This window comes from Perna viridis, chromosome 3 (assembly GCF_037379345.1).
Source record: "Perna viridis isolate PV_CMFRI_1.1 ecotype Kerala chromosome 3, ASM3737934v1, whole genome shotgun sequence".
NCBI lineage: Eukaryota > Metazoa > Mollusca > Bivalvia > Mytilida > Mytilidae > Perna > Perna viridis.
The window spans coordinates 19,718,293-19,742,115 of record NC_142447.1 but is presented as its reverse complement, the minus strand read 5'-3'; the positions used below and the strand labels follow the sequence as shown (position 1 = coordinate 19,742,115).

The window sequence follows — 23,823 nt, the reverse complement described above, 5'->3', positions numbered from 1 at the left end:
CCTTTTTGGAAGCCTGACAATAAGGCCATTATTCCAATCTGATGGTATGATCTCCTGAAGCCATTTTTGTTTTGTATTTGGTGTTTTGTTATTGTTGTTTTTTTTCCTTGTTTTTCTAAGTTTTCATTTATCATTATATCTCTTGCAATGTTGCTGGGTTGGTATCAATATCAATGCTTTCCTCAGATGGCATAATGACAAGATTTTCTGTTGGATCGGGGATGTTAAGAACTTCCTTGAAGTGTTCTACCTTATTTGTCTTATTTATCTTAACTTGGCTTGTTTTTATATTCGTGTTTCCAATTTTCTATTTAGTGATCTTATAAACATTGCTCCACTCATTATGGTTGGCTGTTGTTTCTGCTTCTTTAGCAAGGTCACCAATGAATTTTCTGTCGTCTGACTTTGCATTTTTCCTAACCACTTTCTTTTTTACCTTATAATTTGTTTGCATTTGGTATTGAAATCCTTGTGACTTTGTATTAAGCATTTTTTGTTTGATGACTTTTCTTTCCTCTATTTCTGCCATGTATTTTCAGTCTACCATTCTTTGTTTTTTTTTCTTTGTTTAAAAGCTTTTGTTTTTTGTATGTTGTTCCACTGTTCTTCAATAAAGTCATTGCATCTTTTAGGCCTTATTACATAAGCCCTTAAGTCCATCTTAAACTACCGTTAGTAAAGGTGTGATGAGCTTTAAAAGGGATAACTTGGGCACTTGGCTTAGCCTAAAAATAAACGTGTGTTTGTAAGCACAATTGTACATTTCGCTCTACAATTAAAGAAGAGAGAACCATATTACTTCCACCAAAACTAACACCAAGGAAATTAGCACTGATATGTGATTTTTAACTATGTCTTCTTGGTGATAGTGTTTATAAACAACAAATAAGTAACACAATTTACTTGAAAAACTAAAATAGTGGTAGCTATAAGTTTGATGTAGGTGTGAGATATGCGTAGAACTAATATGATCTTTAGATATTGAGGGAAGTATGAAATATGGCAAGTTTGTTTACTAACATCTAAATCTTTGTAAGCAAAATTGATTTTTAAGAATGAACGTCGATCTTGTTCATTTTCGGTAATGCAAATATGTCTCAATACCCTGTGCTTGCCAACATTCAGTACGGTACAATGTATATCAAGCGATGTATGTCATTAGCAAATATGGCGGCCAATTATTTGGTATCATTTAGATGGAGGCAAGACGTATAGTGTGAATGTGATGACACTTAGTAATTGCTTCATGTACGGTAGTAGACAGTCTCCAGAGATAAAAGGAATAACAGTCTTAACATCTTAAAGTCATTAATACGTTGGCGACGTTGAATGTAGTTGGTAAAAACCATCAAATCCAAATAACTATAGCCGGGACGAGAATAATTTCTGACATCCTTAATCTTGCCTTAGTAGTCGTATGGTATTGCGGCCCCAATACCTTGAATTCAAATGTCTTCTCTCTGTAGTCGGTATTGTGTACACAAAGTTGGACCTTTCGTCTTGTGTTATAAGGAATATTGATTTTTAAAGTGACATAAAAGAAACAAAAAAAAAACAAACAAACAAACAACAAAAACAAAAAACAAAAACAAAAAAAACATGATACAAGAAATGCAAACTGTTTATTTCAAGAAAATGAAACGTTAGGTAAAATATAAATTCGTTTGGTATTTTGTTTATTGGTCTTACGGTTGTACCTACATTACCCAAAAGTTTTAGATTAAAGCAAATCAAAATGTAATTAAGAGCATAAAACGAATACTTCATTGGTTCACATAATTTAATTTATTGAATTAATTTTGCGAAGTAGCATTTTATAAGTAATGACATTGTTTCAAGTTTGTATATTAAACACATTCAATTATGTTTTAAAAGTGGCAAGTAAACTGTACTCATGTTTTAGTTAATATTCTAGTTCTCAAGTTTTCATTGGACAGCATCTATAATAAATCAGTGCCTTATCAGCCTATTGCTGAATAATGGATTTCATCCTCGTCTGTGTTCATTACATCCTTTAAATGATAAACAGAATGAGTGTGTTAAGATAACCAAGGTTGTATGAAATGTGCAGTTTGGTATGCCAATCGTAAGATAATGCCGATGTTGTGAGTGAGCTTTACAGGAACGATTGAAACATGTAATATGGATGTGTTTTGAAAGCACCTCAAAACATTTGTTTCAAACCACTATGAAAACAAATGAAAAATGTATTTTTTCTGACTAACAAACTAATTCACGAAGAGCTAATAAATAAAAATCACATGGTAACTATATATTTTCAATAGGTTTTCGTTTAATTTTTTAAAAAACGTAATTTTATGTATCTTTAAATACACAAAAAAATATATATTTACCATATCAGTCCTAAACATATGTTTTCATATGTTTTAAAATATATGAAATCAGATCTTGCCTGTGTAGCTACTGTTCAGACTGAATTTTGTTTGTTGTATTTCAACTAATATAGAAGTAAGTTTAGAAAAAAAAAGTCAAAACACAACTTCAGTGTTATCAATTTCTAGTTTTCAATCCTTTGGTCTTTCAACTTTAAAAGACTCCTAAGAATAATGAAATTTTAACTATATCATTAATTATCTGCAAAATGAAAGCAAAATGGTCCATTCTATTAGTTGCTCTCTATATTGTTCCCGAATGTGAGGATTTTATTATTGCATGACAATTTATCGAATAAAAACCTCCAGCGTTGTAGCTCAAAATCTCTTGACGCACTCTAAATAAAACATAAACGTGTCTCAGAAGGCGATAATGGTTCATCTGCTATAGTGTGTGTAATTAAATTCTTGCTTTTTGTACGATGTAGAAATTAATATCACCTGGAGTTCGACTGTAACATCGCCACTTTCCTGTATAGTTGACCTTCTAATCTGAACACGCTTTGAACCTCTGCAACGTCCTTTATTCAGAAAAAATAGCATATTGTAAACATTTTGTTATTATACAAATTGTAAAACAAATCAATATTATACAAACATCTCAGAATGTGACGACTCCATTCGCTACACTGCTCCATCGGATCAAATTGATACAGGGAAGATAATGTATTTTTTGTAGAAAGGTCTGAAAATCCCCAACGAGCTGGTCGAGTAGTTTAGGGCGCTAGACTTTGCGCAGGCGGTGCTGCCATAGATGTCACAGCGGTACGAGTTCGAGTCCTGCGGAGGAACGACCAAAATTTGCATCGCAATTTTGACAGTTCTAACATCGTTGGGAACTTTTAAGACCCTTATATATATGCGATATCTCATAACTTAAGGGTAAATCTTGAAAATGCAAGACTGTTAAAAATATTGAATGAGGCTCATTTGGTAGGTTTGTAAGGCAATGTTTCAGTGTACAATGTATCATAATTAATATTTCACCAGCTGTCCAACAAGATACCAATCGAACCATTATAACCATTACAAGCACTACCCCAGAGCATATGATGAGATGAAGCTGCATTGTATCAACACGAAAATGATCTGCTGATGGTTCAACGGTAGATGTGTTTTGGGTATCTAAAATGTACATAATAAGTTTTAATATTGAGGCTTCAAATGGTTTTCACAGCAAACATATGGTGCGAAAAAACATAACATTTATTTTTAATGTAGAGTTATAAAAATTATCAAACTGATAAATTTGGATTTCAATTGTATTTAATAAGTTATTTATTTTTTTAGTTCGTTAAATATAAATTAGAATTGAAAAAAATGTCAGTAATTTGCTTTGTGTATGTCTGTTTTTCATGTCTCGTCTTTGTCCCTGGGTTGCATTCCTTTGATTACCGCTATAACCGTGGTTCCCTAGATTAGTCTTTAACGTTTTTGCCTTTCTGTCTTTAAATTTACATCTATAAATAATAATACAAGTACATCTTAGGACAAAAGATTATCGATTGTATTCAGAAAGCTCTTCATTACATATAGCTTTGATTTAACGTCTTACCTATTCCAGAGAAATATGAAGAAGAGTCTTCATGTTGTATATTTTGACACATAGTGTTATCTAAAATGAATTATAATAGTACAGATGTAACCTGTAAGAGCACGAAGTCAATTATATATTTGTCTCAAAATAATATGATTTTTTTTAGTTTTGCATGTAATTTGTTTACCAAAAATATTTAGTTTGATACTCTGTCAGATTTCTTTTATCTTTCTAAAGGATATCAAATTTAAGATGACTTTGTCCTCTTTAACAATTGAACTACAGATGGATAAAAGAATTAAGTCAAAGCATTACTAACTTTCTAAATAAACTTCAAAACTTTGGCTTGACATATGCGTGTAGTCAGTGGAGGAGCAAATGTATGTATCTTCTGTAGTTTCAGTCATATTTAAAATGACCAAGTTCAAGCAACTTTCCTCAGATTCATTTCTCAATTGGAATTTCTTGGTAAAGCCACCTTGAAACATTGTCAGGGCTGTAATATCTGGGTGTTTTAAAGACGTCCAGATCATAGCATCATTATATACACATGAACAATTCAACACGTGTTCAGTATAAATGCTTACACATTCAATTTGCGCACTTGAACTGTTGAAAGTTTCTGTAAAATTAAAGGAGGTTACACAAAAATTAAAGTGCATGAAAGTACTAAGAATGATGATAATATATAAGACATGTATAATAGTTTACTTTGACTGGGTGTTGACAGGTCTCATATAGTGACTGAAGACACAGCAATAAAACATGAAAGTTCTGATATACAAAAGATATATAAGATTTACACATTCATCACAATTGATATTTATTTCCAATGTGTTAAATGTTTTCCAGTTTTACCTAAATTGATTGTAAATAGGATATATAGGATATGTACATGCAATCGAAAACATGATTACAACTAGCAGTTTATCAGCATCTACGCTTTTCCCTAAACATTCGAAGTCATGCGACATAAATAAAGTATAATCAAAACTGAACAGCAACAGGGAAACAGACAAAAATGCACAGATAATAAACGGATAATTAAAAAAAGAACAACATAGCGTATATAAACAAACAGAAATATGATGCCCTTACTTCGATAGATATATCCCATGATTACCGTAAAGTGTCATGTCTGGACGTTAAGATTGAAGGACAATATGTTTATATACTTGAATTCGAGTGCTGTAAGCATATCAAAAGAACTCCAATTAGCTCATTTTGTATGTTTTTCGCTATTTAAAATGATCTAAAAGAATTCGAACAAATAAATTCACATCCCGATTTTTAATAACTATTTGATAAGATACGTGAATTGTTGTTATATGAAGATTTTATAGAACTGTAGTGTTCAAAGCTGAACAACCAAAACTTTGAACAAATTAGATTCCACTTGGGCATATAATTATTCAAGCACTTCAAGCGAGTTGTTTACATTCCAAAAATAGTTAATGTCATTACTTGTTACAAAAATTCATAAACAGATTACTGCAATTTCAATATTTCCCTCAATTTTCACATTTTTGCATAAATCACTATAATTAAAGACATATTTACGGGTTGGCATTTTGCAAATATGGCAAATAGAATGGAGTTCAGTATCATCACAATAAGCAGGGATAATTTCCTTAACTGTGTAATCATTTACAATATCTGCAATGTTGATGAAATCAAAGCCTTTATTGGTATATTCAAGTTTTAGAAAATGCTCTCTGTGATTTTCGTGACGATAATTGTTTAGAATAACAGTAAGCAATTATGATTTGAATTCTTTCATATTTAAGACAGGTGAACAAAATTTACATTGTTATAACAATACTCTAGAATATTGTAATCTAGTGATTGGTATGAACATAGTTTGGTTAGTGGATGATTCCGCCCATTGGTTTTAGAAATTGTAATGATATTTGAAGTCGTAGTATTGCGATTTCGATACTCCTGTATGTTGCTATTTACTCTGCGGTCATGATACATCTTTTTATGCATTGGTTTAGAAACTATATCATATCGAAAATGTTTACCAAATCTGTTCTTGAGATGTTTCCAATTCCCATGATAGTGTCGTTAAGACCGAAAGGGTAAACGTTTTGTAACTTCCGTATCCATTCAAATTCAACCAATCTACGGGAATGGCAGAATTTGGAATGAGTTTATTCTGACGGTTTATTGACTTTTTGCCGGAGGGTAAACAGTTAAATATTTAGTGACATAATTGTGATTTTTACATTGCTTGTAAATGACACTTTTGAACTCTTTTGACATGTTGAAACGATACAGATGTTGCTGTGTTCGTTTAGATAGGTATGGACTGGTTTTACCTACATATGAATGTACATCCAAGTTTGCTTTATGTAAGTAAGTATATCAAATGATTAATCTTTCAGGTAATATCAGAATTTAATTTCAAAGGAAAAGTGCGACCATTAACATTGAACGTTACTGCATTATTCGAGGAAAGACGTGGACTGGGTTTCATTAAACCTTAGTGACAACAACCCTACAGACGTTTTATTTTTGTCATCACAACTTCCTTAACCGATACAAAATGTTTATCTCGTAGATGAAACTGTATATCTAGATCTTAAGTTAAATTTCACGTCTTGTCGGAATGACAACATCCCAGTCATGACGCGTATTGCTTTCCTTTTTTTCGTGACCGATGCCGCTGGCAGGGCATTTTACCCTTCCGGATTACAAAATGTTACTCATGTGTCTATTTGTTCAGGTATTCCTTGTCTGTTTTGTGGGCTGTTTTTTTTCACCATCTTTTAATATATCTGTCTACAATGTGTAAATATATCGTCTCTGTTTCCTGTTTGCACGTTCTACCCTGCATTTCGATTCGATGTGTTTCAAATGTCCTGGGATTTAACATCATCCTGACGATGTTTAGTAAGAAACGAACTGTTGAACAGTATCTGTTAGCAACAAACAATTTCAAATAGTTTTTGCATGCAATTGTTGACCTTGAAAATAGTATACACAAATTTACACCATTTCTTTTTTGGCTCAGTACCTTTAACGTACGAAAAAACAGCGCTTATCGTGCTTATGTTTATTTCTGCGGAAATATCTCTATACAACGTATATTGACAGTGAAAATGAAAAAAAAGAAGAAAAAAAACCGAATGTTAATTTTACCGAAATTCGTACAAACTACGAACAAATTGTAAAGATTGGAATCTATGAAGTGTACATGTATCAAACGGTTAATTTCCCCTTGCATGTATCTACTAGTGAAACCCCTAAAATGTTTTTATATCTTGTACCCGTTCTTTTTTTTTACCATTTACGTAAAAAATTAGGTATATATTTGGCTTAGTTATTCCCTAACAGTGAGTCGCTGATATGTTTTGAAGATCTCACTGGATTGACGTCACTTACAACGTGCTTTCTGGTTCTTGATTTGGTCATTTTTGTTTTGTTTTTTTTTAATCCCATTTTTTTTAATCTGATCCAACATTTTGTTATTACTATCTTTGAAGTACCTCTTTTAACTGCAATATAATAAGAAACTTGCATTGTTTTTACTAACTATAGCAGGAAAATCCTACATGCATGTTAGTTTAGTTATTAAGAACATTCATTAAAACTTCCACTTATTTGGGTTTTAAGAAAAAAAAAACTTTAAATTTAAAACATCGGGCAATTTCATTTTGCATAGCACTTTATTGACCCAGCTCGCTATCTTTTTTAGTACAAATTGCCAATTAAAAGTCGTTACATACAAAAAGTTATAAGCGGTATTTCAATAAACTATATTTGACTAGAAAAAAAGCTTATAGCCTTGGGTTTGTTTGTGTCATCACGCTATTTTCCAGACTTGTCAATGCCATAAAAGGATTTCTATAGCACTAATTAAGCGAATGCGACAAATTCAATCCCTGTTATTTGATTAATGTCAAGTGCTTTGACGCCACGATGACTAGTTTCATAACGGAAGATTATGTAAATATCATGGCCTTATGTTATATTATGTTTGTTTCTTTACACTAACAAGGGAAATGTTAAGGGATAAATATTCTTATGAGCATTGCTCGCTCACCTAGAGGTGATAAAAAAGTCTCATATCGTTTGCTCTTTGTTTATTCTGAAGTTTTAATGTTCTGTGAGGCTTTTTCGTCGCGTGTTGTTTTACAGTATTTTCGTGTTCGCTCTGGTCACAAATGTTCCTAGGTATTTCTGGAGATGTAACTGTTTAATGTAACTGTTTTCACGGCTTGGAATGTCTGCATGGTCAGATAAATACAACCGAAAATGTGTCATTTGAAATTGTCGTTCATTTGAAGAATTCAAGAACTACATATCTATATCTGTACAAATGTAGAGCGAATCGATATGTGACTATATTATACCCATGGAAACTTAGAATAAAGCATGTCTTTGGCTGCATACCAATTTCTCTCAAATATCCTAAATGCTTAAGATAAGATAATTGCATCTAACTGTTGTATACTAAAAGAAGTTGTATTATTATTCAATACATGCATTAAAGTCCTTTTCGTTTCAAAGTTTACAAATTACATTGTTTACATTGTAAGTCACTTACCATTCAAAAGAACAGCGATAACCAATAGGTTGAGAACAAAAATCTGCATTTTCCCTGTTACCTTAAAATGACAGAAAATTATTTCTGGTCTCTTATATGATTATACTTTTTTGCTGATTTTCAAACCGAGTCGAAAATGTTTGTTCAATAGATTTGATTCATGCATTTAGCATATCTTTATTGTTTACTGTCTTTATACACATATTGACAGAAGTGGTTACATATTTTTAAGCCACAAATTGATCAACATTTCACAGTATGTATCATTGTGAAAAAAACATGTACCATTCACTTCTTTTTTCCCGGTATTTTGAAGTACAAATAGCCTAAGATATCAAAAGATCCAATATTTCTATAACAAAAAGAGGCCAAACATATACACTTTTAGTTTTTTAAAGAATTCAATCTCCCTTACCTTTTGTTATCGCCAGCTCATCAATGACTTTGAAAAATGATATGTTTTGTGTTTTTTTAATAATTATAACAATATTTCCTTATATCAAATGTAATTAAAAGTTCATTAAAAATTTAATACACATGATGATTCATATTATATGTTCTTCTTTTTTGCAAAATATTTTGAAAATTATTGCGCAATGAAATCTTGCGAATCTTAACGATATAGCAGTAGAATGTTTTTAAAAGAGTAATCAAAGGAACCGAGGTTATAGCGGTAATCAAAACAATGTAATCCAGACACAAAGACCAGACATGGAAAACAGACATACACAACAAAGGACATAAACTAAAATCATACATACAAGATAACAAAAGCAAATGAGCAACTCCCTTTTGTTACAAAGGGTAATCAAGGGAACCAATGTTCTAGCGAAAATCAAAAGTAAGCAATTCAGGGACAAAGACCAAACATGGAAAACAAACATACACAACAAAGAACATCAAGCAACTAAAATAATACATACAAAGTAACACTAGTAAATGAGCAACTCGTACTCCACTAAAAACTGGGAGCAGGGACGAGGCGCTCCGGAAGGGTAAGTGTCCCCTGCTATTCTAGAAACACCCACCGAGTTGCTCATAAAAAGTCAAGTCCGGGGTTGACAAACGAGGAAAGGAATTTTATTTTTTTATTTTTTATTTTATTTTATTTTCTTTTTTTAAGAGTTCAATTTCCCTTACCTGGTTTAACAACCAGTTCGTCAAGGACTCTGAATAAAGATTTTCGTTTTCTTTTTTTTTTTTTTTTGTAACAACACTTTCTTATTTTGATGTAATCGAATGTTCATGAATACTTTAATACACATGATATATGTTAGAGACCATATTTCAATGTGCAAAATGTAATGAAAAGAAAAGACGTTTATGAACCACTCATTTACATATAATGTTTCTTCTTTTTGTATAAAAAATATGATAATGATTGCAGAATGAAATCTTGAAAATCTTTACTCTGTATTATTTGAATGTTTTTGAAAACCACTACAATTTGCTGACAATAATTCTGTAAAATCATTTTGATTATTAGTAAATTCAAGTTTAATTTTTAGACAATTGTTCATAATTCATTTATCTGATGGCTTTAATCTTGTTGTCATTTTTTTAATTCATAATTTTCAAATAATGATTTATAAACAGATGATATTCAAATAATGTAACAACGTGAATCTATTCGTTTTGCCATTTTCCTAAACAAAATTATAACAAAGGAATTCAATAGTTATACTCCAACATTAAACTAGCCTCACAATGACAACTATGGTAAAACCGCCTACACAAGGACCAAATATATTAAATATAGTTTTCGCTGGGTGGGTCTCATCGTAGGATTAATCTAGTGTTCGAACATTATCTTCACCGTATAAATTTGATTTGACCGGATGGAGCAGTGTTGCGAATAGAGTCCCCACATTCTACGGTGTTGCCATAGATTTCACAATGGTACGAGTTTGAGTCCCAAGAAGGGAATGACCAAACATTTACTCGCAAATTTGAAAGTTCTAACATCGTTGAGAATTTTCAATGTTTGCATTCTCTTCCTTGTATCAATTTGATCCAATGGAGCAGAGTAGTAAATCCTCACATTCAGAGATGTTGTATAATATGATTTGTTGTGACATATATCGTTAATTTGGTCCTCTATCCTACATAATAATACCTAAATGTACTGTTCCGTACTACCATACATCGTGTACTAAGTTACAGCCCTAGATAAGTTAGAAGAAGTGGAATTACCCGGCCAGGGAAAGCTATATGTTTATATAGCCTAGCTGGCCAAGTTGTGGAGGGCGCTGAATTTTGTGCAGGCGGTGTTGCCACAGATGTCACAGCGAGGGAACGACAAAAACATTTTTGACAATTCTAATATCGTTTGAAATTTGTCAGACCCTTTTTTTACTTACATTATCTTCTCTGTATCAATTTGATCCACTGGAATAGTCTAGCGAATAGATTTGTCATATTCTGAGACGTTGTGAAATATTGACTTGTTGTGACATGTATCGTTAATTTGATCCTCTTTCTATATGATAACAACTAGATGAACAGCCCCGTACTACAATACATTGTGTACTGCGTTATAGTCCTACAAAAAGGAATGAATTGGCCAGCGAAAGCTACATTTTTTATATAGCCTAGCTGGTCGAATAGTCGAATAGTCTAGGGCGCTGGACTTTGTGCAGGCAATGTTGCCACACATGTCACAGCGTTACGAGTTCGACTCCCGCGGACGAAACAACCAAAAATTATATATAATTTGCAAATTTAAATGTTCTAACATCGTTAGACCCTTATATAAATATATATATAACCTTCTCACGCCTGACCATTTCAATTTTACAAGTATCTCCATAAAACTTGTACCCATTTTGGGCAAAGCAAATTGATCAAACCTTTGTCGAAAAATCATTTAAAGAAACAGATTAGTAAATGAAATAATCAAAATTTTTAATTTTATAGTCGCCCCATCGTAAATATTGTTTTATACTGTTCTATACAAAAATACTGATTTATGTGGGATACTACTACGTAATGGTGTATTAATCAAATAAAGTGCGCTGATAATATAAGTACAAACACTTCATGTTGATTAGGTGTTTATTAAGATATAAGCAAGTGTATATATATATATGTCGTCATAGAAACAACAAAAAGTAACAGAGACAATATTATATTAATATGCATTATTATTATTATTATTATGTATTTTTCCGCAAATAAACATTTCATGCTTATGATAAAAAATACCGATCAAACTACAAAGTACCGAAAAAGAATCTGCTTAAATAATCTACTTCACATGGAAAGTTATATAGAATAACTATGAAACGCTTCTCTCATGTCCTTCGTATTTGATTACACTGATTATGTATAAATATTCGTCATATTTGAAAACAAAATATCAGAGTTGTGCAGCGTTACCTACATGCATGAGTGGATCAACATATACTAATGGCTCATGTTTGTGACAATTGGCACGGTTCTGAGTGCTACGAACATTTAAGAGTCTGCAATGTTTTCTTATTGTGAGAAAAATTGGAAAACATAAATCTTGTTCTCATAAAAAAAACTTACACGACTGCAAAACCAACTAGAAAGTAATTATGTTAATTTACTATTTTAGTTTTTATAAACTGCCCGTTTTCAATGTCAAAATGTTACATTTCACCAATAACAGATCTTTGGTTTAACGACTTAAGATGAATTAAACCATTTGTCTTTGGATGACTTGGCGGGTTAATATAATTACCTCTCCTCTGGATAGAACAATTTTAAATGTAAATCCTGCATCGTGGAATTTACAAGTAAAATACATGGAAGTCCCATCGAATTCGTTGACATGAATGGATTTTTATGGGTCTTTGAAGTTATGGCACATTTGTCATGTGTGGGACGGAATTGGATATGTTTATTTTAGTTACAGTAGGACTCAAGATGTTTTTCCTATTTCAAACACTTTAATTGACGTCACAATATAATCAAACCTGTATGTGGAATCGGCCACATTGTGACACCAGGCATGCTTCTCAGTCCTATATGTATATATATTAAGTTTTGTTACTCTGTGTGAATTATAATCTAAGTAAATGTCATTTTCTATTATTTGCAGAGAGCAATTCTCTTGGACACAATTCAAACTATTCACAAATATATACCGAAATAGGTGGCAATGCAACCTTGAAATGTGAAATACCTCTACATGTGGACAAAGGAACCTTAACGTGGCATAAATATGGACAAACTGGTGACTTGGTATCCGGAAATAAAGTAAATCCTGAATACAGAAGATATTTTATCAAGAAAGACCACAATGACAGACTTTTTTATCTTTTGATTTCAAATGTAACGAGGTCTGACATGGGTATATTTATTTGTGATATGCAGATTAAAGGTTCAACATTTGTACAATATACAAAATTTAACACTGTACACCATGAACATATCTTTTTAAAAGTCCGTCAATTATAACGGTACATATCGAAAGAGTTTTAGAACACTTTTTTTTCTAAATACAATTAACAATATATTTTGCGCTATGCCTTATCTATGTATCTTTGTATTCTTTGATTTTTATTATTATTTTTTTTTGTTCAAAGATGAGATGTAGCACACTTTTTGCTGGAAACCACAAGTAAGCTTGATAATTCGCTCCTGGAATACACTAGTTATTATTAAGGTAAGTATAACATACTTACGGTTTATATTGCATAGTGAATGGTCTGTCAGTTGACCAAATTGTAATTTACATTCATAAGATTTTCTATGTTCAATTATGATATTGTATTGGTTGCAAACATTTTAATTTTTAAATTTGAATGAAATAGTTGATATTTAAATGTATATTTTCCCCTTCAAATGCAATAATTTGTCATTTAATTTGGTAATAAATCATTAAAACAAAAATGTCTGCAGTTAAAGAACAAAACATTGCATTTAAATAAAAACAAAATACCTATTTAATATAAGATATTACATTCAAATGACAATTATTAATTATTGCAACCACTACCATGCCATATTCAAATTCCATTCTAAAAAGAATGATAATTAATCTAGACAAAATTTATTATTTGATATATTTTTTTAATTTGGACCTACTTTGTTGGTCTTAATACGCTGTGATAAATATTACAGTTGCAAGAAAGACAAAATGCAACAAATTAAACAAGTACGTATTGCAGAAGCGTAAGATTATGACAAAAAAAAACATTAGGTACACCCATCGTGTTTTCACAGATAAACAAACATGTATTACTCTGGCTTATTCGACATTGCCAATGTAGAAAGACTAAAAAATACAATTGTCGCCATACTCTTCTAATTTCTTTCTCTATCACATCTGCATGAAAGTAATAATGGAATCAAATCATTTGCCTGGCTAATTAGCATATTCTATATAGCGAAAAGTTTTATTGTGGGGCGAGGTATAGAACATCTCACCTTTTTTTGGAAAAAATCCTGTTTGAAATTTAAAGTCAACATGTGCAACGTAGCAAAATTAGTCAAAACGTGTAGCGGAAGTTTGTAAAAACATTTTTACTGAAGAAATGTTATTTTTAAACATATAAATTTAATGTTATTTTTAGGCAGATTACTTATCTAGAGAAGGTGTCTTGAAACCTTAACCGATAAATTAAGATATCAACTGCATCAGACTTGTGTCTTAGCATGCAATTTCGCTTGGTTGCTTAATTATTGCTTTTGTTTAAATTATGTTTTTGAATTAGTTATTATAATACATCGTACTGTTACATATGTTGTTTTATCACTTGATACATATAATAATAGCTTACACACAGAGCTCTGTAAGTGTCACCCAAGAAAACGAAGAAGCAACAGTTGTTACAAAGAGTACAACTGAAATAGGCAAGAATGTTTTCCAACAGCGATATAGAAACATTGCTAAAGGTCCACAAATTCCGTCCGATAAATAAGGACTTTATATCCAATTTTTTGCACGTTTCGAATGAATTATATTAAAAACGGTTGTCATAATAATTTAAGGTTATGAATTGACTGAAAACAAAAAACAAAAAAATTACATTGGCAGACAAAACGTAATAAAATACCATTTTCTACAAGCTTAATAATCATTATCATGAAAAATGGTAAAATAAAGATAGAAGAGAGTCAAACAAAGGCTATTAAGATCATACAGGAACAACGTGTATCATTAGGGTAAACTGGAAAGAAACATATTTTATCTGTCAATGTTTAATTTGTGTTATAATATATATAACACTGTTTTATTCTATAAACGCTGTAAGAAGTTTTATAAGAGTACAGATGTTTTGAAATAAAAACAAAATTACTTTGATACTACCCATGACCCAAATGTTCTTTTTCATTTCAGGTTTGTTTTTCCGAGAGAACAATTATTTACTGGCCATGGCAGCTGGTTTATTGCTTCTTTTGTGTTTTTTTCTGTTTATTGCCATATCAGGCATTGTAAATCCAAGAAGTATTATTTAAAAGAAGTTACAAAAAACAGGAACCGTGATAGGATTGAGCAAAACATTGATGTTGATGATGATGATGATGATGATGATGATGATGATGATGATGATGATGAAATTTTTGGCAAAGTGCAGGACACTTTTGATCATTGCGACGAAATCGACGATACCCAAATGGCGCATTATGACTATCCAAGTGAGAATGAAGTAGAAACTATAGTTGCAAGAAGAACTGTTCAAGGTCTTCGTGAAGACAAAAATCATCTTCGTCACATAACTTTTATCTAACAATGCTAGACGATAATTTGGGTCATAGTAATGGTAGTAATGAGTTTTGTAAATTATCAGGAATGTTTTCGAGAAGTGAAAAATCCAGTGAAAATAATCGAAAAATTCCCAAAACTAAATCACACAGCTCTTAAATCCATTATACAATGTATCAAACCATCGACAAATAGATTAAAACTGTAAAGCAGATTTAAGAAACTCCCAATCAATAGAATCAAAAGCCTTCTCAAAGTCAATAAGTGATAGTAAGCCCTCCTCATTATTTTCCTCCAGAAAATGCATCAAGTCATAGAGAAGTCGAGTATTTTCACCAATGAAACGATTTGGCATACAACCTTTCTGAGAGTCACTAATATAAAACGAAAGAACCCTTTGAGCCTAAATGCAATAGCAGATAATGCAATCTTAATGTCTGTATTCCTTAAACTTATTGGCCTCCAGTTTTTTAATGTATCTTTTTCTTCTTTTACAGGTGACAATGCTTCGGCATTGAAAACCAAAAAAAAAAAAAAAAAACGCCCAGAAGAGTACCCATAACATAAAGATCTAAATAAGAAGGCTCCTAAATTTTTCCAAAAAGATTTATAAAAATCTACAGTAAAACCATCAGAGCCAGGGCTCTTTCCATTTTGCATCTGTTTCAAAGCATCAGCACATTTCTTGAAAGTGAGTTCTCCTTCACTTGAAGACTTTTCTTCATTATATAACCTACTATCATGTTAAAAAAACTAGTATCATTTGAAGCACTGTCAGTTTTTGATGAATACAAAATTTCATAGAATCTCGTTTGTTGAATTAATATGCTGGATTGGTCTGATGTATGATTACCATTGTCATCTATGACCTCAGCCATGGATTTATGAATGTAAGAATACAGAAATATTCACTACACTTCTCACCATTCTCATGCCAGTTGACTCAAGAGCGGAAAATAAGGCAATCAATCAAGTGTTGTCTTTTGGTCTATGACTATGACATTTTCTAATGGCTGTATGTCAGCCTCTAACTTACTGAAAGTTTCTTTGTCTTGTTTTGACTTCTGAATACCATAGTTAATGGTTTCACTCCTGATTCCCATCTTAAGTAATTAAAAAAATAGCTGGTTATTAGTAGATGATTCAACATCAAGGTAATCATTCATGTCCCCATCAAAACAATATTCAGATATGGTGTTCTTTATAATGGTTTTCGCCATCTCAAAATATTCAATGTCTTTCAGTAGTAAAGCATTAAACTTCCAGTATCACTTACCGCGTTTGGATAGAGATGCTGTAAATTTAAATGAAATTGCCGAATGATCAGATCTATATCCAGGAAAAATTTTCACTGATTTCATCAATGAAAACATGTTTTCAGAGACAAGGAAATAATCAATACTGCTTTGTTTTAGAGGAATTGGCTGATGCCATAAAAGTAAATTTTTGATGTCCTCAAATTTTCTTATGAGCATTAGGGTTTCTGTCATGTAATACATTTAAGGTATCTTGGTACCCTTTCCTGCACCACATTCCAATCACCACAAAACACATAACTTGAATTTTTCAACATGCATACAATCTGCAAAATGTTATCAAAACATCTGGCTCGTCAGAATTATGACCATATACACAAACAAATGTTACACGCTAGTCATAAAGTGTGATATCTAATATAACATATCTCCCATTAGGGTCTAAGTATATTGTAATTTTGGTGAAATCATGACACAAACTCCAGCACTTTTTACTATCACCATGACTAAAGAAATATTGATGTCCCCAATCATCTTGCCATCTTTTGTCTACTTGTTGGGTACTGTGGGTTTCTTGAAAACAAACAATGGATGTTTTTTTTAGATTAAACCCAGTTAAAAACATCAGGTAGTTCCAACTAAATCAAATAAAGTTCTGAGGGGGGACATCAAGGAACCTTAAAGTGCTTGATAAAGTATTCATATTTTGGATGAATCCAGTCATCAATGGATTATTCTTTTTTTTTTTTATAAAACGTTAATTCCTAAATTAACTAACAGTATCTCTCTTGATTTGATTGCAGTAAAACTAAACATATAAAATAAAACCAAAATGTTATTTTCGTCAATGTGAAAGGATATGTGCCTTTAACTTTTCACATATATAGAGAAAATACATTCTTTATACTAGATAACATTTTTGAAAAATCTTAGTAGACAAAAGATAATGATTAAAAACTTAAATAGTATTTAAGGGGAGGTAACTCAAATGATCAAGGACAAAAATACATGTAAGATGGTGGGGATTAATTAAAGTAGAAGTAGGATACACAAAATTAAGGATGCATATAATGGATCGACCTAATTCACACGAAAAAAAATCAAAAATATACTTATTGATAATTATAAATCGTACATTGTATAAGTTGTCAAATACATATATTACAAAAGCATATCATGGCAATAACATGACTTTTAGGACAGATTCCTGAAGAGTTTGCTTATCGCTTGTCTATTTCATCAAACACGTCAAATTTCATCCTTTTACCAGTATCCGTTTTCCCATAAACAACGCAGTTCTAATACCATGAACTCTCAATGTTGCTATTTTTTGTAAGTTTGCTGATCAAGTCCAGAATGTGTTTCGTCACATCACCTACAAACTTGAATGTGCATTCAGGGGAAAGGTTTTTTTTCCTTCATTACTCTGTATTTGACCTCACAGTTAATTTGTTTTACAAGGACAGGACGTTGTTCCCTGTTCTTACCTGGAATCCTATGAAAGGCTTGGATTTCCTCATGTTAAACAGTCCTCTTAAGTTTCAGTGACTGATAGCTACTGATTTTTGTTCAAGCTCTCTAATAACTTTGCTTTGGTTTGCAATTAATTCTCTAAATTGTTCATTCTCAGTTCTGAGTTCTTCAATTGCCTTAGTTTGTTTATTTGTTTTCTCTCTTATATTTTCACCTATTTCTTTCTTCATGTCATTGACCAATTTGGTAACAATTGATGTTACTATTGTTTCTAGATCATCTATTTGCACAAATTTGCTTAAGGCATTGTCTAGATCTGTTTTTTTCACAACTTGTTGAAGGCTACTTTTAATACTTTAAAGCTTCAAAGTTTATGAGTATATAGTTTATGCATCATTATGGAACACATACCGCACAGATGGAGAACAAACTAATTTTTCGGAAGAAAAAGTCCCTATTCTGGACGCAAAACCACTTTTTGCGTGTAGCTGGTTTTAAACAGACAGACAACATGAAGCTTGCAGGTCATAAAAACAATATAAAGTCTCGAAATGTGTGTACAGGTCAGTCATATGCACATTGTATAACAAAATGGCAAAGATGCATGTCAGATACACTTTCGCAAATTGAAAATGAAAACAAGAACCAAACTGAAATCTAACTAAATGATAAAACAAATGTAGATAATATAGAAGTTGACGGCATAGAACATATTGTCAGTTGCCTAATCAAATTGTTAAGCTAAAGAGAAAAAAAACTGATGTTAAAAATCAGAATGTCATTTCAAATGCTTTATAGATCAAATAAACTTTTAATAAATCCCTGTGTACATAAGCTTTAAAAAATCATATTTGAACTCTGAAGTGTTAAACTATCTCTTACCATACAACACATAGTGCATATTGTGGTGGGTCGAGTGCAAAAGTACATGTATACAAGCCAATCCGAGTGCAAAATGCTTGTTCATAATATTTGTAAAGGGACGAAGGTAGTAAATTCAATTCAATGTGAAACTATCAGACTAACAGGTTGTCAATTCTGAAACATTTACAGAAAACGTACTGGAGTTTCAAACACAAAATTATTCTATACATATGCAAATTAAATCGTTGAATCTGCCACTGCGTTTAAAAGATAAACATGTAAATACAGAAAGAAGAGTTTAACAGATGCGTCTCAAAATGTGACGACTCGCTACACTGCTCCATCGGATCAAATTGATACAGAAAAGATAATGTAAACTTAAAGAAGAGTCTGAAAAATTCCCAACTATGCTAGAACTATCAAAGTTGCTATGTAAAATTTTGGTCGTTCCCTCCGCGGGACTCGAACTCGGACTGCGGTGACATCTATAGCAACACCGCCTGCACAAAGTCCAGCCCTAGACCACTCGGCCAGTTAGGCTATATATAATATAGCTTTCGCTGGCCGGGTCGTTTCTCCTCTTTGGATTAATCTAGGGCTGTAACTTAGTACACGGTGTATGGTAGCACAGGACAGTTCATCTAGGTGTTATTTTGTAGGATAGAAGATCAAATTAATGATATATGTCAAAACAAATCAATATTAAACAAACGTCTCAGAATACATTATGACACCTCCTTATTGGAGTTATTGTCCTTGAAAGGCAAAACATTAACCAGGTGAGAGATTCAGGCTCCTGTGAGCCACTTATTTACCCGTGATTCCCCATGTTTATGTAATAATAAAGGATATAATTCAGACGTAAAAGTTACTGGTTAGTAGTAAAATAATCGAATAAAGATATAACTTGTTTTCAGTATACTTACAATTGATCTGATTGCATTAGACTTAATTACTGTAGACATCCTGTGGGAGCAGCAAGAGCAATAAACTTGAACAGTACCTATGTTCAATTCTATATAACAGTTAAATTCAAAGACATAAAATTGAAATAAATCAATCTCGTTTCATTGAAATTTCTGAATAAAATGAGTAAACAAACCCATTGAAATCTCTGTCATTCTGGTCATTATTATATATATCAATATTAATGGAAGTTATTCATTATACTTTAATTTACAAATATAAACCTAGGAACATGTGCTTTCTTAAAATATGAAATATAAAAATACAGAATAACATATGCACCACTACATACAATAAGCAGAAAAAAATCTAAGATGTCTACAGGCATCAGCTTCTATTCCTGAGTAAACCAAAACTGATATATATAACGCATAACTACAATTCTTTAAATCTAAGGAATATTGCAAACGTCTTGCCTACGCCTTGACAGTAATAGATGTGAAATCAAATAAAGAATATATCATTTTAGATTCTTGATAACGAATATAACTACGTATTCGTAATTAAAAAACACAAGGGGCTAAATACATCAAATACAAAATTTAGTGGTAAGTACAATTCCGAAAATGTGAATGTAATCATCCGAAAGTCAACGATGTTCACCAACAAAATTTTGCATTGCATCTCAATTCAAAATGTGAAGATAACGCGCATATACGGGTCTAAGGTCAATGTATGTAATTTTGTACTAGTTTAACATAGACTAATATAGCACTTCTTTCACAACTCAGTTAATTCGATGTATTATCCCTTCCCTTAACGATAATGTTTCGCCGCATACATTCTAGACACAGAATACTGATACCAAGGTATGACGTATAAACACCTGCTACTTTCTCTAAATAACTATTATATGTGCTGGGTAAGCATATGTTACTAGCTTGACTGTGTAAACTAAGAAATGTATAGAGTTGACTGCAGCACATTATGTTTTGAATAACTTTTTTCTTTTCAAAGATCTTTGATAACCTTTTTCTTGCCAATTACTTTCGTTCTTCGATCACTTTTATAATACATCAATATGTATTTGCAGTATTAATATAATTTATTGTAACATTATGGTTTATTCGTGTTAGCAAAATGTTTGTCAAAGGTAGAGGAAAAATTGCCAAGCAATAGATCACCTGAATAAAATTGCCCACGTGCGAGTGGCATGTGTAGTTGCTCCATTGTAACTAGCAGGACCTCGTGGTGACTCCGCCCTGATAGCGGGTTTAGAAACTACACTGTATATAGACACTGACCGAATTTTACTCACTATGAGATAGGGGTCGCAGAACATTATTACATTTCCGGAGCACCTTGTTTCTCTCCCGGTTTGGGTGACAATTGATATTGCTAGTGGTCTAATTTTTTGTTTGCTGTTTTGTTTTCCTTATCTTTGGTTTTAAATTGGGTATATAGATCTCTGTTTCCTGTTTCCATTTTTCAGGTTACGGTGGTAGACTTGAATTAAGCCACATTTTATTTGTCTTATGATGGACACTTTGTATTTTCCGACGAAATCGGTATAGTTTCGCTTTTTACCCTTTGACCTTAAAGACGCTCCGCTGTGGAGACGCAAGTCACCTAATCGCAATTCTGTTTTCCGATTGGCCAAATACTGATTACTCAATGGCGTTCGAAAAAACTGTACAGAAAATTGAAACTGACAAGTGCCATATCCTTGTATGAAATGTAGAAAAATATAAGTAAATGGAACAAAATTTAAAAGATAGTACTTGTTTTCCATTATTTATCATATATTCCTGTATTACTTTCCATTATGATTTTAGTTACTTTATGTTCTTTGTTGTGTATGTCTGTTTTCCATGTCTGGTCTTTGTCCCTGGATTGCATTCTTTTGATTACCGCTATAACCTTGGTTCCCTTGATTACTCTTTGCCATCTGAATATATTAAGATAAACTGTATTCCTAAGTACCTATTAATCTGAATCTGACATCAAGGTTTGATTGTCTTGAGAAATAGTCGGCATTTCCATTTTAATCGACAATGTTACAGAGCAAATCACTTATTTGTTTATTTTTCAGATACATATATTTTATATAGATGGGTACATATATACTGCAGATGCAGCCGAATAATCCTGTACTTTTAGATACATGACACCAACTTCCATTATAAAACTTAATAGAATTTGACTCCAACTCATTTAAAGTACTGTCTACCCTATGATTATTAAAACAAACCGAAGGCTTTTTCTTAAATTTAAAACGTCAAAAAGAATCATGCGTACACTTGACACAGAAAACACTGGATTGTCCATTAATTTTTATATCCACCTAGCTTTGATGCATTATTTAAACTTGGAAAGATTGTACTTTTTGTGATTAAGTGTAGAAGAAAATTGCAGTGACCATATCATTGTATAAACTGTAATATACTAAAAAAAATAACAAATAAAGATTCGAAAGTCAAATGATATATGACTATAATTGTGCATCTTTCATAGACGAATTGTTCTCTACGGATACGAATCACAGACACTTGGGACCAGGTTTTTTTTCTTTAATTTCCCTCAAAAATATCATTAAATCATATTGTTTCCATATTGGAGTTATTATGCGTGTTCTCTAACATGTCCACTTGCTATTTATTGCTATTTATACTATGCATAGTTTTCATCTATATACTACATAAATGATGTTTTAACATTGCATATACCTTATTTGTTGATTGTTCTTACCTTTCATTTTGCACAAAAATATGACTCTAAATTATGGAACAGATATCAAACGATCTGCCTTGTATCTTGTTCCACCATAAGAGGTTGACGAAACAGTTAATAAACTAAACCAAAGTATAAAAGGATTACCGTTAGTTTAATCGTATATGGTCATCCGCACCAAAATAACGTATTTATTTAAGTTTTCGCAATCTCTTAAGTTATAACCCGAACTTGAAATCGTAACAGGGAATCAACGGGAGTTCCTAGATAAGCAGATACTTTTTACCCTACTTGTGCACCTAGTCATTTCACCAGTTGGACTTCCCGATTTTAAGGGCAATACTGAAGTGAATAAAGTAAAACTTGTCGGTGGCTATACGATTATGGTGTGTCGTACATTCCGAAGAACCTGTGATTTTTGCGAAAAAGGGTGAATGGATATGTTTTCTGTTAAGCAGCTTAGAATAAAGTTCTTACTATGATTCAGATACCCCGTACAAATGTATAATATTTATATATGATCTTTTTGTTGACGGCATGCTTCAGTTGTTAACCTTTCCATGGCTCTAATGATTCATTATAATCGAAATTATAAAACAATATGCACTAAAGTCGTTTGAGCAAGAGGTAAATCAAAGCAATGTTTTTCTTACCTTTCTCTGCTTCTTTCAATTTTTCATCATCTAAAACAGAAAATACTTTCGCAAATTCTCTTCCAGCTATAAATGGCGTTAATGTATATTCATATTTTAGTGAACTGTATTAAGACAAAAAGTATACACAATCCTGAATGAAAATTAAAACAATGTACACTTTATGTACTAGTATGTATACTCTTATATCATTTTATCAATAAAAATAATCCTTAAATTTCCATGTAACTGTTGGTATCACTACACTAACAATCCTTTTATTCACAAAGTTGAAATCAAGTTGCTTCAATGTATACTTAATAAAATGGTACTTTTTGGAATAAGTAAGAGTATAACTATAACAATACTTTTTTTTAAATTCCTACCTTTCTTAATATCTTCCAATGGAGGCACTGTCACTTTGAATGTCAAATTCTCTATTCAGAATGAAGACAAAATGGAGTGATTTTTTTCTCAAATATATTGCATTTAAAAGATAGTTTAGTTTATTTTATTTACATTTTATATGTAAAAGACTGTACTATTTAAAAGCAATATCGTGATAAAAAATCTGTATCGTATGACTTGTGTAAATGTAAAGTAAAAGTGCGTCTATGTTTTTTCAAGGGCAATTGGCTGACCAAAAACGTACCGACATTTCAAATTGTAATGATTGAAGCTCTAATTGTTAAATTTTTCCAAACAATTTGTTGACAAGCCGATATTTATTTTGTTTTCAAGCAGTAAAAGTATGGTAATTTTATTGTGGCACTAATAACATGCTTTTACTTTTTTTAACCACAA

At 31.7% G+C, this 23,823-nt stretch overlaps 1 protein-coding gene across 5 annotated transcripts; it reads right to left on the bottom strand.

Moving 5' to 3' along the window:
* Nucleotides 1–1,332: 1,332 nt before the first annotated feature.
* On the bottom strand, nt 1,333–23,204 carry LOC148621356 (uncharacterized). Of its 5 annotated transcripts, XM_088575576.1 has the most exons (7): nt 8,898–9,140; nt 8,483–8,543; nt 4,250–4,552; nt 3,949–4,008; nt 3,381–3,518; nt 2,835–2,914; nt 1,333–2,012 (listed from the first exon to the last, which is right to left on the bottom strand). In XM_088575576.1, exons 2-7 carry the CDS (start codon nt 8,529–8,531, stop codon nt 1,962–1,964), a joined length of 681 nt encoding a protein of 226 aa, XP_088431702.1. In that variant the 5' UTR covers nt 8,532–8,543; nt 8,898–9,140; the 3' UTR covers nt 1,333–1,961. The 5 variants fall into 5 exon arrangements, with proteins under 5 accessions (XP_088431702.1, XP_088431701.1, XP_088431698.1 ...); XM_088575575.1 differs by lacking the exons at nt 1,333–2,012; nt 2,835–2,914; nt 8,898–9,140 and adding an exon at nt 23,041–23,204 and having other exon boundaries at nt 2,921–3,518; XM_088575572.1 differs by lacking the exons at nt 1,333–2,012; nt 2,835–2,914; nt 8,898–9,140 and adding an exon at nt 10,843–11,020 and having other exon boundaries at nt 2,921–3,518.
* Between the last annotated feature and the right edge of the window lie 619 nt (nt 23,205–23,823).